The sequence below is a fragment of the Eptesicus fuscus genome, chromosome 4, assembly GCF_027574615.1.
Source record: "Eptesicus fuscus isolate TK198812 chromosome 4, DD_ASM_mEF_20220401, whole genome shotgun sequence".
NCBI classification, from domain to species: Eukaryota; Metazoa; Chordata; class Mammalia; order Chiroptera; family Vespertilionidae; genus Eptesicus; species Eptesicus fuscus.
The window spans coordinates 7530828-7546738 of NC_072476.1; the positions used below are offsets into that span (position 1 = coordinate 7530828).

The following is a 15911-nucleotide window of genomic DNA, read 5'->3' on the forward strand; positions in this document are numbered from 1 at the left end:
CGGTGTCTGGAGTCCTCAAATTCGTTAAAGTCCTTTGAAACCTTGCATTATTCTTATGCAGCAGTTTGCCTGTCCGATTTCTTATCATTCTTTCCGATTTTTTCCACGGGTTATTTTTCCTACCCTGGATTGATCGTGTGCGCTGTCAAGCGACCCTTGGACCCTGAGTTTGCCAAGCTAGCGGCCTTCCCGGCGTCCACAGGCTGTACTTGGTACACCGCCTCCAGGGGGGCGAGTTCCGCCAGCCACGGGCGAGAGTTCATTCAAATCGCAGCGAGGGCAGCGAAGCAGGCTCCGCTCCGGAAAGCAGCCGCCACCAAGTTCGCAAGTTGGAGGTCGGTTTGTAATACGTCCGTCTTTCGGACCTAGGAGGCCCGCCGCTGGGTGCCACGGTGGTTATTGGAGGAAAGAGCTGTCAATCAGCAGAGCCCCGCCCGCAGGGAGGCGGACCGCGCGGCGGCGTGCTTGCAGTTCCGCGGCGCGAGTCGTGCCGGTTACAGTCGCCGCGGTCACAGCCGGCTGTTCGTCCACCGTCGCTGGAGTAGGAAATAAAGGCGACCTCTCCTGCTCCTCTCCGCTCCCGGCCGGGTAGGCGAGATGGCAGACCCCGCGGCGACGGGTGCCAGTGGGGAGGCGATGGCGGCGGCGGCGGCGGCAGGTTCGGCGGGTCTGGCGGGCTTGTCTCTGGGTCACGGCTTCCCGGGCTACCGGCCCTTCGAGCCCCAGGCGTTGGGGCTCAGCCCGAGCTGGCGGCTGACGGGCTTCTCCGGCATGAAGGGCTGAGGCTGCAAGGTCCCCCAGGAGACGCTGCTCAAACTCCTGGCGGGACTGACGCGGCCCGACGAGCGGCCCCCGCTGGGCCGGGGCCTGGGCGGAGGCCATGAAGAGGTGGCCCAGGAAGCCGGCCTGCAGGTCCTGGCGGAGCCCAGCCCAGCCTTCCCAGCCCTGGGCATTGGGATGGACTCCTGCGTCATCCCCCTGAGGCACGGAGGCCTGTCACTGGTGCAGACCACGGACTTCTTTTACCCCTTGGTGGAAGATCCCTACATGATGGGGCGCATAGCTTGTGCCAACGTGCTGAGCGACCTCTATGCCATGGGCATCACCGAATGCGACAACATGTTGATGTTACTCAGCGTCAGCCAGAGTATGACTGAGGAGGAACGAGAGAAGATAACCCCGCTCCTGGTCAAAGGCTTTCGGGATGCTGCCGAGGAAGGAGGGACTGCAGTGACTGGCGGACAGACCGTGGTAAACCCTTGGATAATCGTGGGTGGGGTTGCCACTGTGGTATGTCAGCCCAATGAATTCATCATGCCCGACAGTGCAGTGGTTGGCGATGTGCTGGTGCTAACCAAACCCTTAGGAACCCAAGTGGCTGTCAATGCCCACCAATGGCTGGACAACCCTGAGAGATGGAATAAGATCAAGATGGTGGTCTCCAAAGAAGAGGTAGAGCTGGCCTATCAGGAAGCCATGTTCAATATGGCTACCCTGAACAGAACTGCTGCTGGGCTAATGCACACATTTAATGCCCATGCGGCCACAGATATCACGGGCTTTGGCATCCTGGGGCACTCTCAGAATCTTGCCAAACAACAGAGAAATGAGGTGTCCTTTGTCATCCATAATCTGCCAATCATTGCCAAGATGGCCGCCATCAGCAAGGCCAGTGGGCGCTTTGGGCTCCTTCAAGGAACCTCAGCAGAAACTTCTGGGGGGTTACTGATCTGTTTGCCAAGAGAACAGGCTGCTCGCTTTTGTTCTGAAATAAAATCTTCCAAGTATGGAGAGGGTCACCAGGCATGGATCGTTGGCATTGTGGAAAAGGGGAACCGGACGGCCCGCATCATCGACAAGCCTCGGGTTATTGAGGTCCTACCTCGTGGGACCACTGCTACAGCTGTCCCTCCAGACCATTCCAATGCCTCTTCTGAACCTAGCTCTTGAGATGGAATAGCGGACGTTGTTTGGACCTTACAGCCTGTGGACACAATCATGGATGATTCTCAAGAGTTGACTTTAAGAACAGATTTCCAAAGAAGGCTGCCTGCATAGTAGTCCCACAGTTGCCCTTTCTAGGTGATTTGAATCAGCCCATCATAAGCTGCACACCCAAGGCCAGAAGTATCATTTTGGACTTTGGGGGAAGGTGGTTTTATTTTGGCTTGGAAGGGGAGCACAAAAACCTGTTTCCTCTTTCCAAGAGCAAAGTGAGCAAATTCCCATCTGAGAATTGGGGGGAAATGCATATACATATGCAACTAAATTTGGACCAATATGGTTGGTAAATATAAATTGTTAAGAAAGATCTTATAATGCAATGACAGGTTCTTTATTAGACTTTTCTGAAATACTGTCTCTTTCCTGCTCTGGACAAGAATTGAGCAGCTTGTCCAATGACTGGGAAAGGAAGACCTGCAACCATCTGACCTGGTCTCTGTTAATGATGTCTCTTCCTCTAAACCCCTTTAAGGACTGGGAGAGGCAGAGCAAGCCCCAGAGCCCAGGCCGTGGTGGTCATTAAGATGTTAAATTTTGTGCTGAAAATTTCTGATGGTTTCATCAGTAAAGTGATTTCTAGTGAATTAAATAAAAAGCATTTTGTTGAAAAGTCACTTGACTAATGTTTGAATCCTTGAAGTTCTGAATCTTTTACAGTGTTATCAAATGAATCAGTTAATACATTTAGAATCTGATCAAGTAGAGAGTTTTCTTATGTTTCCCTGATCCTGGACAGGGGATTTAACCCCCAGATTTAGGTTTGCATCGTCCCCCTGAGTTGACAGCAAAGGACAAAGCAGACATAAACCTCAAGGACTAGAAGGTGGGAGAGGAAATAGCAAAAGTGCCAACAGTCCTTGGAAAATGAAAAGTAGGTGGAAGAGGGGTAACTGACTTAGCAGAATAGAGGCAGCCAAAGTGAATGCCTTCCGAGTTGGGGAGTACTAACAGGAAGTGAGGAGATGTGCTCCAGAGGTCCTAAGGGACCTGGGGTCAAGGGTGGGGATAAAAACAGATTCTGGCCCTGGCTGCTTTGGCTCAGTGGATCAAGTGTCAGACTGTGGACTGAAGGGTCCCAGGTTCGATGCAGGTCAAGGGCACATGCCCGGGTTGCAGGCTTGGCCACATAGGGGGCCTGAGGTCGGCAGCCAATCAATGCTTCTCATCATGGATGTTTCTATTTCTCCCTCTCTGGAATCAATAAAAATGTCCTATATAGTAAAAGAGTAATATGCAAATCGACCAAACTATGGAACAACCCGTCACTCTGAGGCTCACTGACCACCAGGGGACAGATGCTCAACCACAGGGGGAGTGCTGCTGGGCTGGAAGGTGGTGGTGGGAGCCTCTCAGTGGGACATCCCCAGAGGGTTCCCGGACTGCGATAGGGTGCAGGCCTGGATGAGGGACCCCCGTGCCCCCCGAGTGCACCAATGCTGTGCACTGGGCCTCTAGTATTTAAAATAAAACAGATTAGGTGCTCTCCCCTCCCTCCTGGGAGCACACCCATGCCTTTGCCTTCCCCCTCTTCTTCCCCACAGGTGCATTACCTTCGCCTTTCTCTCTCCTAAGTTCCAAGGGCCTCTCTTTTGCTTCTATAACTTGTTTCCTGGACCTACGCAGCACAGCTGGCTCACTTCTTCTACCTCTGTAACTTTCTAAATCAACTTTCATAATTTGAAAAAAAAAAAAAGTATTCTTTAAAATATATCTACTTTATTTAGCAATCAATTTGGTAAATAAAAACAAAAAGTGTGTTTAATCACAAAAAAATTAATAAAAAAATAAAATAAAATAAAACAAGTTGAAAGTTTATTCAGGGTAATTAGATTTTTTTAATTCTCAAACTTCTCCCTGGTTCCCACAGCCAGAAGACTGCTCCTCAGCTTGGCAGATAAAGGGAAGTTTATTTCCTGGAAAATGCGAATTAAAAAATACTGCAAAATCAGGGACACCAGACACAGCACAGGACAGGGGACTTGACCAAAAACAGAAGAATAAAAAGTGCAAAATGAGGGCCCAAACCTCTTTCTCGGCTATTAGAAACACTGCGCAGGAAGCTTATATCGCTGCTCATGGAGAAAATGAATGTGCCCAGAAAAAAGATAATAGAATCATTTGAGGAGCCGCCAATTACAATCCCTGTATGGGCAAGTCTCCCAGTTGAACATCTTCACTCAGGCACATTCTTTTTTTTTTTTTTTTAATATAGTTTATTGATTTTTTTACAGAGAGGAAGAGAGAGGATAGAGAGTTAGAAACATCGATGAGAGAGAAACATCGATCAGCTGCCTCCTGCACACCCCCCTACTGGGGATGTGCCCGCAACCAAGGTACATGCCCTTGACCGGAATCGAACCTGGGACCCTTGAGTCCACAGGCCCACGCTCTATCCACTGAGCCAAACCGGTTTCGGCAGGCACATTCTTTTTAATGCTAAGTCTTAAATAGGAGCAGTCCACTGGAGGCAAGCCTCCAACTTTAAAGAAGTCAAAGCTAACAAATTCAGGAAAGGGACAATACAGGGAGTGGAAGAAAAAAAAATGGAGGCAAAGATAAAAGATAAAGTGTCCATGAAAAGATAAGAACAAAGCATGTAGAATATAAAAATATAGCTAAATTTTAAAATTCAGTAGAAGACTTGGAAGATAAACTTGAGCCCTGGCTGGGCTGCTCAGTCGGTTGGAGCATCGTCCACACACTGAGAGGTGGTGGGTCTGATTTCCAGCCCAGGCACATACCTAGGCTGGGGGCTGAGTGCCTGGTTGGAGCACAAACAAGAGGCAACCAATGAATGCTCTGTCCCTCCTTTCCGCCCTCCCTCCCGCTCTCCAAAATCAATAAACATAACCTTGGGTGAAGTTGTGTGGTTGTTTTTTTTTTTTTGTGTGTGTGTGTGTGTTTTAAAGAAAATACAGTTCAGGAAATTTTCCAGAAAGTAGAACAACAACAAAAAAAGATATACAATAGAAGGGGAAAAAAATGAAAATCAGAGGTGAGCCATGAGGTTCAACATCTAAGAGGAATTCCAGGACGAGGCAATAAAGCATATGGAAGAAAGAAAATTATCAAAGAGTAATACAAAAAAATTTTTTAACTTAAAAGTTGTGTCACATACCTCTTAATTCCCAGCATAGTGAATGAGAAAAGACATTAACTTTATTACGACCCTAACAATAATAATAATCACAAATGTTTATATAGTGCATACTCTTTGTCAGGCACTGTTCTAAGTGTTTTATCTGTATTAACTCATTTAAAATTCCAACAACCCCATTTGTTAATAAGGAAGCTGGGGCACCAAGAGATTAAGAAATTTGCCCAAGCCCGGCTGGCTTGGCTCAGTGGTTGAGCATCGACTAATGAACCAGGAGGTCACAGTTTCATTCCCAGGCAGGGCATATGCCTGGGTTTCAGGTTCGATCCTCAGTGTGGGGCATGCAGGAGGCAGCTGATCAATGATTCTCTCTCATCATTGATGTTTCTCTCCCTCCCTCCCTCTTTGAAATCAATAAAAATATATTAAAAAAATAAATTTGCCCAAGGTGACTCTGGAGTCCAAGCTTGAATTCACTATGCTCTCCTATAATCTTCTGGGGAGAGGGGAAGATCATGTACAAAGGTTCTGGGATAAGAATGGTATCAGGCCAGCCAGTGTGGCTCAAATGGTTGAGCATCAACCTATGAACCAGGAGGTCATGGGTTCAATTCCCGGTCAGGGCACATGCCGGGGTTGTAGGCTGGGTCCCCAGTAGGGGTCGTGCAGGAGGCAACCAACCAATGATTCTCTCTCATTGATGTTTCTCTCTCTCTCTCTTCCTCTCCCTTTCTCTCTGAAATCAATAAAAAATATTTTTTAAAAAAGAATGGTATTAGAGTTCTCAATAGCAAATTGGAAGCTAAAAGCCAATGAACGAATGCCTTCAAAATTCCAAGGGTAAATGATTTTCTAAAATGTATAATTTTACTTCTAGCCACATTTTTCAAAAATGTAGGATAAAGGTATTTTTAGACATGTTTAAGTATGAAAGGGGTTTCATCCCATGCACTCTTTCTCAAGAAACTACTGGAAGATGTGCTCCAGCAAAAGAGGGAGCAAACCAAGAAAGAAAAAAACATGGGGTTCAGGAAATCTAACCCAGCCAGGGAGAGAGGTGAAAGGGGCTATCAAGGTAGATGCCTGGAGAGCAAGTCCATGCTGGAACAGGAGCCTGGGAGGCTTTCAGAAAAAGGAGAGTGGAACAGATACGGTATTGATGCGTTTAATTTTGTGAAAAGTTGTATTGGAAGGATAATGGAAGATGTAAAAAGAATTAGTGATAATTATATATATTTAAAAAAACATACACACAAGTGGGTCCTAGAGCAAATTAGGCCTGAAACATTGCTGAAGATAAAAATGAAAAAATTGCAGGAGAAACCAAGATGGCGGCATAGGTAAACACCTAAATTGCTGCCTCGCACAACAATTTCAAAACTAAAACTAAAAGACAAAACGGACATCATCCAGAACCACAGGAAGGCTGGCTGAGTGGAAATTCTTCAACTAGAAGGGAAGAGAAAAGCACACTGAGACTCACAGGAGCTGCGGAAGGCAGAGGTACGGAGGCGCACGCGGGTGCGGAGAGGGCTGGCAACTGAGTACGCGGCTGGCTTTTTCAATGCGGCTGGCTTTTTCAATCCGCAGGGAGACACAAGCTCCCGACTGCTCTGAACTCCAGTTCCGGGCGAGACTCTGGGGACCCAGACTCATACGGGGAGAAACTGGACTGTCTGGCAGCAGGTGAAACTCAAGGGCGGCTTTCTCTCAGAGGTGCTTGCAGCGATTACCACGGGACACTGAGACTCGGGGAGTCTCTTAGGGCAGGGCTGACGGGAAGCCATTGCTGGTTGCTCCGCCCTGAGATCCCGCCCCATCCCTGAGTGCAGAGGCTTTTGCATAAGAATGGCCGGGTCCTTTGAATTCTAAACTTACCTATCAAACTGCAGCTGAGTCAGTGAGGCCCAGGACATCCAAAAGAAGGCCCAAGGCCCCACAGCAGCTTGCATTGCTTCACAGCTGGGCCTCATTTGGGCACCTCCAAAACCCAAACAAAGAAGAGGAATCTGCAGATCTCTCCGTAGCTCCTGCTGGGTGGCCTCAGGCAGAGGCTAAATTAGCACCTCCTTGGAGATCCAAGAGCCAGTGTACCCAGGGGTCAGAATAGGACCATCCAGATTACAACTCCTCAGATCCATAAGGGATACACTCAGGGGGCAGACTCAGTGAGCACCAAAGCCCCACTGAAGCAAGTCTTGCCTCATAAGGGTGTCTCAAGCACAGAAGTTCTCCCATCGTAGACACAGATGATCCTCACAGCCAATTGGCCTGGAGGTCAATTCCTCCCAGTGATACCAACAACAATCAAGGCTTAACAACAACAAGACTGTGCACACAGCCCACAAAGGGGTGCACCAAGAGTGTCTACCTCAGGTAACTGGGCAGGCTGAGCCACTGGGCCCTATAGGACACCTAGCACACAAAGCCACTCTATCAACTCAGGGAAGCAGCCAAAATGCAGAGACAAAGAAACAGGTCACAAATGAAATGAATGGAGGAAAGCAAATGACTGGATATAGAGTTCAAAACCACGGTTATAAGGTTTTCCAAGAATTTTCTAGAAAAGGCTGATAAATTTAGTTAGACCCTCGAGGATATGAAAAAGGACCAACTAGAAATTAAGCATACACTGACTGAAATAAAAAATAATATACAGAGATCCAACAGCAGACTAGAGGATCACAAGAATCAAGTCAAAGATTTGAAATACGAAGAGGCAAAAAACACCCAACTGGAAAAGCAAAAAGAATCCAAAAATAAAAAGATAGTGTAAGGAGCCTCTGGGACAACTTCAAGCATACCAACATCAGAATTATGGGGGTGACAGAAGAAGAGAGAGAGCAAGATACTGAAAACCTATTTGAAGAAATAATGACAGAAAACTTCCCCCACCTGGTGAAAGAAATAGACTTACGAGTCCAGGAAGTGCACAGAACCCCAAACAAAAGGAATCCAAAGAGGACCACACCAAGACACATCATAATTAAAATGCCAAGAGCAAAAGACAAAGAGAGAATCTTAAAAGCAGCAAGAGAAAAACAGTTAGTTACCTACAAGGGAGCACCCATACGATTGTCAGCTGATTTCTCAATAGAAACTAAGCAGGCCAGACGGGAGTGGCAAGAAATATTCAAAGTGATGAATAGCAAGAACCTACAACCAAGATTACTCTACCCAGCAAAGCTATCATTCAGAATTGAAGGTCAGGTAAAGAGCTTCACAGATAAGAAAAAGCTAAAGGAGTTCATCACCGCCAAACCAGTATTATATGAAATGTTGAAAGGTATTCTTTAAGAAGAGGAAGAAGAAGAAAAAGGTAAAGATAAAAATTATGAACAACAAATACATATCTATCAACAAGTGAATCTAAAAATCAAGTGAATAAAAAATCTGATGAACAGAATAATCTGGTGAATATAATAGAATCAGGGGTATAGAAAGGGAGTGGACTGACAATCCTCAGGGGGAAAGGGGTGTGGGGGTGCGGGAAGAGACTGAACAAAAATCATACACCTATGGATGAGGACAGTGGGGGGGTGGGTAAGGGCAGAGGGTGGGGTCGGAACTGGGTGGAGGGGAGCTATGGGGGGGAAAAAAGAGGAACAATTGTAGTAATCTGAACAATAAAGTTTCATTTTAAAAAAATGACAAAATTGAACCTGTCTTACTTCGGGCACATAAGGAGAAGGCAGGGTTCTTTGGAAAAGACAATAATGCTTGGGAAAATAGAAGGCAGCAGGAAAAGAGGAAGATCAAAGGTGAGCTGGATTGACTCCGTAAGAGAAGCCACATGAGTGGACAGGAGCTGAGTAGGGCTGTTGAGGACAGGACATTGTGGACATCACTCATTCAAGCCAGGAGTTTGAGCCCACTCAATGGTACTTAACAACAATATAGAAAACTGGCATAGGAAGAAAAGAATGAGGCCCATCAACTGGTCAAAAATAAAAGCTTGTATAACAAATAAAATGTAATCACATATAGTACTCAGCAATAAATTTTTACATAGCTAATAATGTTAATATTACCTAACAAAAATAAGTTAACTGATTGATTAAATCCCGTTTTCCCTGCTCAAAGGTCCTAATAGCTTTCCATAAAATTCCTGCTACATATCTCCAACTTTATCCCTGGCACTCTCCCTGCCTCTCTCACCACACACTAGGCCCGTGGTCGGCAAACTGCGGCTCTTTGGCCCCTTGAGTGTGGCTCTTCCACAAAATACCACAGCCTGGGCGAGTCTATTTTGAAGAAGTGGCATTAGAAGAAGTTTAAGTTTAAAAAATTTGGCTCTCAAAAGAAATTTCAATCGTTGTACTGTTGATATTTGGCTCTGTTGACTAATGAGTTTGCCGACCACTGCACTAGGCCATTAGCCCTTCCATGGTGCTTCCAACAAATCAAGATCCTTTGTGCTTTCAGTTCCCTCCATCTGGAACCTCACCGCAGGCTCTCTACCTGACTGGCTCACTCTCAGTCCTGGCTCAGCTCAAATAAAAACTCCTCATAAACGCCATCTCTGACCTTTGCCAACACCTAGTTATTCTCCCTATTTATTGGCTTCATACCTTTTATCCTAATTTGTACTTATCTTGAGAATGTATTAGTTTACTTTATAATTATCTGTCTCTGCTAGCATGTGGGCTCCAAGATGGCAGGGGATGTTCAGTATCCCCAGCACCTAGAACAGTGTCTGGTCCATAGTAAGTGTTCAGAATATATTGAATGAATGAATGAATGAATGAATGTACACATTGGGGACCCTAGCACCCTCTATTTTGACACTTTCCTTGCTCTTGTCTCCTAGCAGTGGAAGCTGATACCACCAATCTCTTTCAGAAGGCTTTGGAGAAGAAATTAAGACCTTGGTCCTGGTTATCCCTTTACACAACTCTCTAACTGGTTCATTTTCCAGCTTGGGGTGGGCCGTAGAAAGGGGATGAAAATGACTGGATGCCTCCTTGGCCTGGGCCTGCTTAGTTAACTTAGAAAGGATGAGGGGTTGAGAGTAAGGTAGGCATCCAACTTTTCCTTGGGGAGGGGTTGAGCATCAAAATGGAGGTAGCAGGTAGTGGAGGTGACAGGGCCTTGGGTACAAGCACAAGTAGGGAAGCCATGGAGGAAAAGGAAGAGGAAGAAAAGGAAAAGGGAGCCAAAAGGAGAGAAGGAAAAGGGAAGCTGAAGCTGGAGGAGGATGAAGAGAAGGGACAGAATGACAGATGGAAAGGCAGTGACTGGGTGACCTCAGCTCCCACCAAGCACCTGTGAGTGGCTTCCTTTACTTCTACTACTTTGTTCTCCAGCTGCCGCCACCTCTTCCACTCCAGGGTTTCCCAGGGGGTGGGAGACTTGTTCCACTTGCTGAGGAGCATTGAGGAGTGCTGGTGAGCTACAGCCTGTGCCTTTTGGGGTGATCTCAGACAAGTCGTGGGTCCCAGTTTTCTCATCCATAAAATAGGTGCAGCCACACCCACCTGTGGCAGGAAGTCAGGGAGGGGATCCCATGTGATGTGCTTGTATCAATTAGTATGTATTTGATCTACTCAAGTACCAGGCCCGGAGGAAACAAAAGCCTGACACTGCTTCTGTTCTCCAAGAGACCCAGTGCAGGACATCTAGAAAAGGGACACCAGTCACCCCAAATTAAGGTGAAAAGTGGTAAGTGCATGAGAGCTAGAGTGAATGAAGTGCTACAGAAAATAAAGTTCTGTCCTTTGGAGGAAGTTTTGGAAGGCTTACCAGAGGAGGTGACTTTGAAGCAGGGCTCTCCAGGGTGGGTGGAATTTGGATTTGGACATGCAGAGAAGTGAGCTGTGTGAACAAAGGCAGGAAGGGGGGGGGGGAATATCTAGCTGGACTTCAGCATGTGTGTAAGGGGGCAAGGCTGGGTAAGTAAGTTGGGGAAGAGCTTCTAAGAGTGTTGGCAACTCATCCTGAACGGGCTAAGCTAAAGATTCCTAAAAGCCCTTGTCATGACTCCCCCTAAAACATTTATTTTCTTAAATATATTTTATTGATTTCAGAGAGGAAGGGAGAGAGAGAGAGATAATAACACCAACGATGAGACAGAATCATTGACCAGTTGTCTCCTGCACACCCCCTATTGGGGATTGAGCCTGAAACCCAGGCATGTGCCCTTGACTGGAATCAAATCCAGGACCCTCAGTCCACAGGCCTTCACTCTATCCACTGAGCCAAACTGGCTAGGGCTCCCCCTGAAACATTTAATAAGAACAAACTTTTGTTTTAATCCTACCCAAGGATATGTCTTACTGATTTTAGAGAGGGGGGAAGGGGTGTGTGTGTGTGTGTGTGTGTGTGTGTGTGTGTGTGTGTGAAAGAGAGAGAGAGAGAGAGAGAGAGAGAGAGAGAGAGAGAGAGAGAGAGAAATATTGATGTATGAGACAAACATCAATTGGTTACCTCCTGTACCCACCCCCACCAGGGATCAAACCTGAACCCTGCCAGGGCAAGAACAAACATTTTTAATTATAGCAAAATGCTTTCTCCCATCTCCAAGTTCAAAACCAACAAGGCCTATGACTCTACCTCCAATAATAATAGCACTGTGATAGGTTGTGGATAAAACAATGAACAACCCTGGGATCTCAGACTGGCTCAGGTTCTCCCACCCCCATAACACCCACCCAGCTTATGGGCCTCTACTACTTTGTTCTCCCGCTGCTTCCGCCTCTTCCACTCCAGGGTTTCCCAAAGAGCCTTACTGGGAGCAGATGCACAGCTTGGCTCTAATAAGGAAGGTGGCCAAACTCTAATGAGTAGCAGAAGGGCATGTGTGTGCATGCTCATGTGTGCCTGTCCCAGCCCGTCCATCCTGTCATTAAACATTTGTCAGCCTGTGCTGGAGAAATACCTTTATTCGAAAAGACTATGCACCAGTCTTGGGAGGAGGTGGGGGAGGGAAAGGCTTAAAAAGGGCTCATCATAAGCGTGGACCAAAACACAAGACCAAGCACACTGTGACCCTGACAAAAGCAGGGAGGTGGGTTTGCCTAGATGTGTCTGAGGGGAATGGTGAAAACTGACTGCATGTGGGGGTGAGGGTGGAAAGAGCATGGGATGAGGAGCCCAGATGATAGGGCCAATCATATGTGCAGGTCTGTTCCCTCTCCCCCATGAGGGCCTCCCTATCCCCCAACTCCGTGCTGTGCTGGAGCTGGGTTTGGTTGGTCTTCAGAGGATGATGCTGTGGAGCAAAGAACTTGGATGGCCCTGCAGGTTCTTCACGAGAGCCTTACAGCTCAGCCAGGGATCTCCTGGGAAGAGGGCTGAGGCAGTCCCAGAGAATGCCTCTTCCTCCTTGTCAGTGTCCAAGGACCATCTGACCTGTGAGCTTTAGAACTCCTAGTCCTTGGCTATTCAAAAATCTGAGGTGCAGAAGACTCCTAAACACGTTGCTCTCCAAGTGTGTTCTATTTTCCAGTAGAAGTTTTTGGGTTCTTATTGGAGAAGCTTCGCAAACACCAAGGAAGGTGCTAGGGAAGGTAGTTGGCTCCTGAAACTTGCAGTTCACAGATCCACAAGGCAACTCAATGCTCTGAACTTCAGGCCTGTGCGTCTACCTGCCTGCAGGACACCATCTGGGTGTCCTGAGCCATCGTAGGCTCCCTGTTTCCCAAAATAAGTTTATTATCTTCCCTCCCGCCCAACATCCAGGTCTCTGTGTCCTCTTTCAACCAATGGCAAAGCTATCCATCCATTTTCTCAAGCTAGAAACCCAAGAAGTTTTCTCCCATCTCTGGTATCCAACGTCCATGTTGCCTAATCCAGTGGCAAATTCTGTGCTCTCAATTCACCCAGCAGCTCAGCAGCACCCAAATCAGATGTCCACTCAGTCTGGAGCACTCTCCGTTCTTGCCTCCATAACAGCACACCCTGCCAATTTCCCTTCTCCCTCACCTGCCTCTTCTCCTCTGCTGAACTGCTGAATGTTGGAGTACCTCAAGTCATGGTCTTGACTATGTAGACTCTTGTATTATTATGCCTCTCCAATTCCTCCTTTAAGTACGGTATAAGTGTCTGAGACTAACAAACCTGAATTTCTCCTCTAAAGCTTAGGCTCATAAATCCACCTGCTTAATTGACATATATCTTCAACTTGCTTTATCATAAATCAAACTCCTGAAGCCACATGTGTTAAATCCTGCACCTCATCTTTTTTGTCCCAGTAAGAATCATCCAGCCACCAAATTGTTCAACACTCACAGCCTAAAAGCCATGTTTGATTCTACCCTTTCCAGCTAGTTCAAAACCAACAAAGTCAATAGATCTACCTCAAAAATATGTCCCAAATTGTCCACTTCTCTCCATCTTCACCCACCATCAGCCTGGTCCACATCACCATCATCTCTTGCCTAGAGAACAGTAGTAACCTATCTTCCTGCTTCTTTTCTTGCCCTTCTCCAATTCATTCTTTTTTTTTTCCAACTCATTCTTAACGCAGCAGCCAGAAGGCTCATAAATACAAAGTATGATTATATGATTCTCCTACCTAAAAACCCTCCAAAGGGCTTCCATAATACTTAAAATCCCAAAGTACTATATACATATAATTCATATAAATTTAAAAATCATGGGTAATTGATATGATCTGGCCTCTAACACCATAACCAACAACTCTCTCCTTTGCTCACTACATTCCTACCATACTGGAATTCCTTTGTCTTTAGAACATGTTAAGTTTTTCCTGCCTTAAGCATCGGTGTTCCCTCTACCCAGAACTCTATTTCCCTTAATTTTTAATCAGCTTCAATGTCACCTTCTCAAAGACAAGTAACAGAAAAACTAAAAGTGGCTGACCAATAGAGATTTTTTAAACTTATATATCCAAAATCCTAAATTAGGGTTTTTCTGTAATTTGTAAAAATAAGTGGCCCAGCAATATCATCAAGGACCCAGGTCCTTTCCATCTTGCTAGCTACCAGTCTTAGCTGGTGGGCTACCTCTCCTCATTATCCAGCCTTCACATACTAATACCAAAGGTTAAAACTTACTATGTCTTGTCCTAGCCAGTTTGGCGCAGTGGATAGAACATAGGCCTGTGGACTGAAAGGTCCCAGGTTTGATTCTGGTCAAGGGCACATGCCCAGGTTGTGGGCTTGATCCCAGTGGGGGCATGCAGGAGGCAGCTGATCAATGATTCTCTCTCATCACTGATGTTTCTCTCTCTTTTCCACTCTAAAATCAATAAAAATATATATTTTTAAAAATAACTTACTATGGCCGAAACCGGTTTGGCTCAGTGGATAGAGTGTCGGTCTGCGGGCTGAAAGGTCCCAGGTTCGATTCCGGTCAAGTAAATGTACATTGGTTGCGGGCACATCCCCGGTGGGGGGTGTGCAGGAGGCAGCTGGTCGATGTTTCTCTCTCATCGATGTTTCTAGCTCTCTATCCCTCTCCCTTTCTCTCTGTGAAAAATCAATAAAATATATTAAAAATAAATAAAAATAACTTACTATGTCTTTTATTTTATTTTATTGATTTTTTACAGAGGAAGAGAGAGGGATAGAGAGTCAGAAACATCAATGAGAGAGAAACATCGATCAGCTGCCTCCTGCACACCTCCTATTGGGGATGTGCCTACAACCAAGGTACATGCCCTTGACCAGAATCGAACCTGGGACCTTTCAGTCCACAGGCTGACACTCTATCCACTGAGCCAAACCAGTTAGGGCTTACTATGTCTTTTTTTAAAAAAAGAATAAAGAACCTTTCCCAGAAGTCTCTACCACACTTCCTCTACCTCCTCATTGTAAAAAACTAGGCTACATGCTCACCCATAAACCGATCAATGGCAGGGCAATGGGGCCACATAATCAAGTAGAGAAGGATAGATCCAGAATAAAATTACTGTTCTGCCCCTAACTGGTTTGGCTCAGTGGATAGAGCATAGGCCTGTGGACTGAAAGGTCCCAGATTCAATTCCAGTCAAGGGCATGTACCTTGGTTGCGGGCACATCCCCAGTTAGGAGGTGTGCAGGAGGCAGCTGATTGATGTTTCTCTCCCATCAATGTTTCTAACTCTCTATCCTTCTCCCTTCCTCTCTGTAAAAACTCAATAAAATATATATTTTTTTAAAAATCACTGTTCTGCAAAAATGGAGGCATGAGGCCCTGGCCAGTATGGCTCAGTGGCTAGAACATCGGCCTGTGGACTGAAAGGTCCCAGGTTCGATTCCGGCCAAGGGCACATGTCTGGGTTGTGGGCTCCATCCCCGGTGGGGGGCATGCAGGGGGCGGCTGATCAATAATTCTCTCTCATCATTGATGTTTCTATCTCTCCCTCTTCCTTCCTCTCTGAAATCAATAAAGAAATATATATTTCTTAAAAATGGAGACATGAGTAAACAACAGTCCTTACCATATCTTCCCTGGATCACGCAATCTAAAGTTAAATGACTCAATGTCTGTTTCCTTATCTGTAAAACGAGGACGAGGAGGTGAAGGTGGAGGAGGAGGAGGACAATGATATTACCTACCTCATAGGTTGTTGTGAGGATTAAATGAGTTGCTGTAAGGGTTAAATATGTAAAATGCTTACAACAGCTACCTGGTTCCTGTTTATTCCTAGGGCCCAGCTGTATTCTGGAGATATTCTTGTATCGTAATAATAAATTCCCCGTTCTGACTTAAACTCGTCATTTCTGGGGTTCTCCGCTGAGCGTCCTTCCCGGTCGCAGCCCGTCATTTCGCTTTGGCGCCATCTGGCGCCGTAGGTAAGTGACGCGCCTGCGCTCTCCCCGCCCTCTGCCCTTTGTCTCTTAACCTGGTGGAATCTGGTACCCAC

General features: G+C 46.3%; 1 protein-coding gene across 1 annotated transcript; it reads left to right on the plus strand.

Moving 5' to 3' along the window:
• The first annotated feature begins 517 nt into the window (after positions 1 to 517).
• Positions 518 to 2618, plus strand: SEPHS2 (selenophosphate synthetase 2). The gene has a single exon (XM_054714482.1). It carries the CDS (start codon positions 598 to 600, stop codon positions 1948 to 1950), a length of 1353 nt encoding a protein of 450 aa, XP_054570457.1. The 5' UTR covers positions 518 to 597; the 3' UTR covers positions 1951 to 2618.
• Positions 2619 to 15911: the final 13293 nt, after the last annotated feature.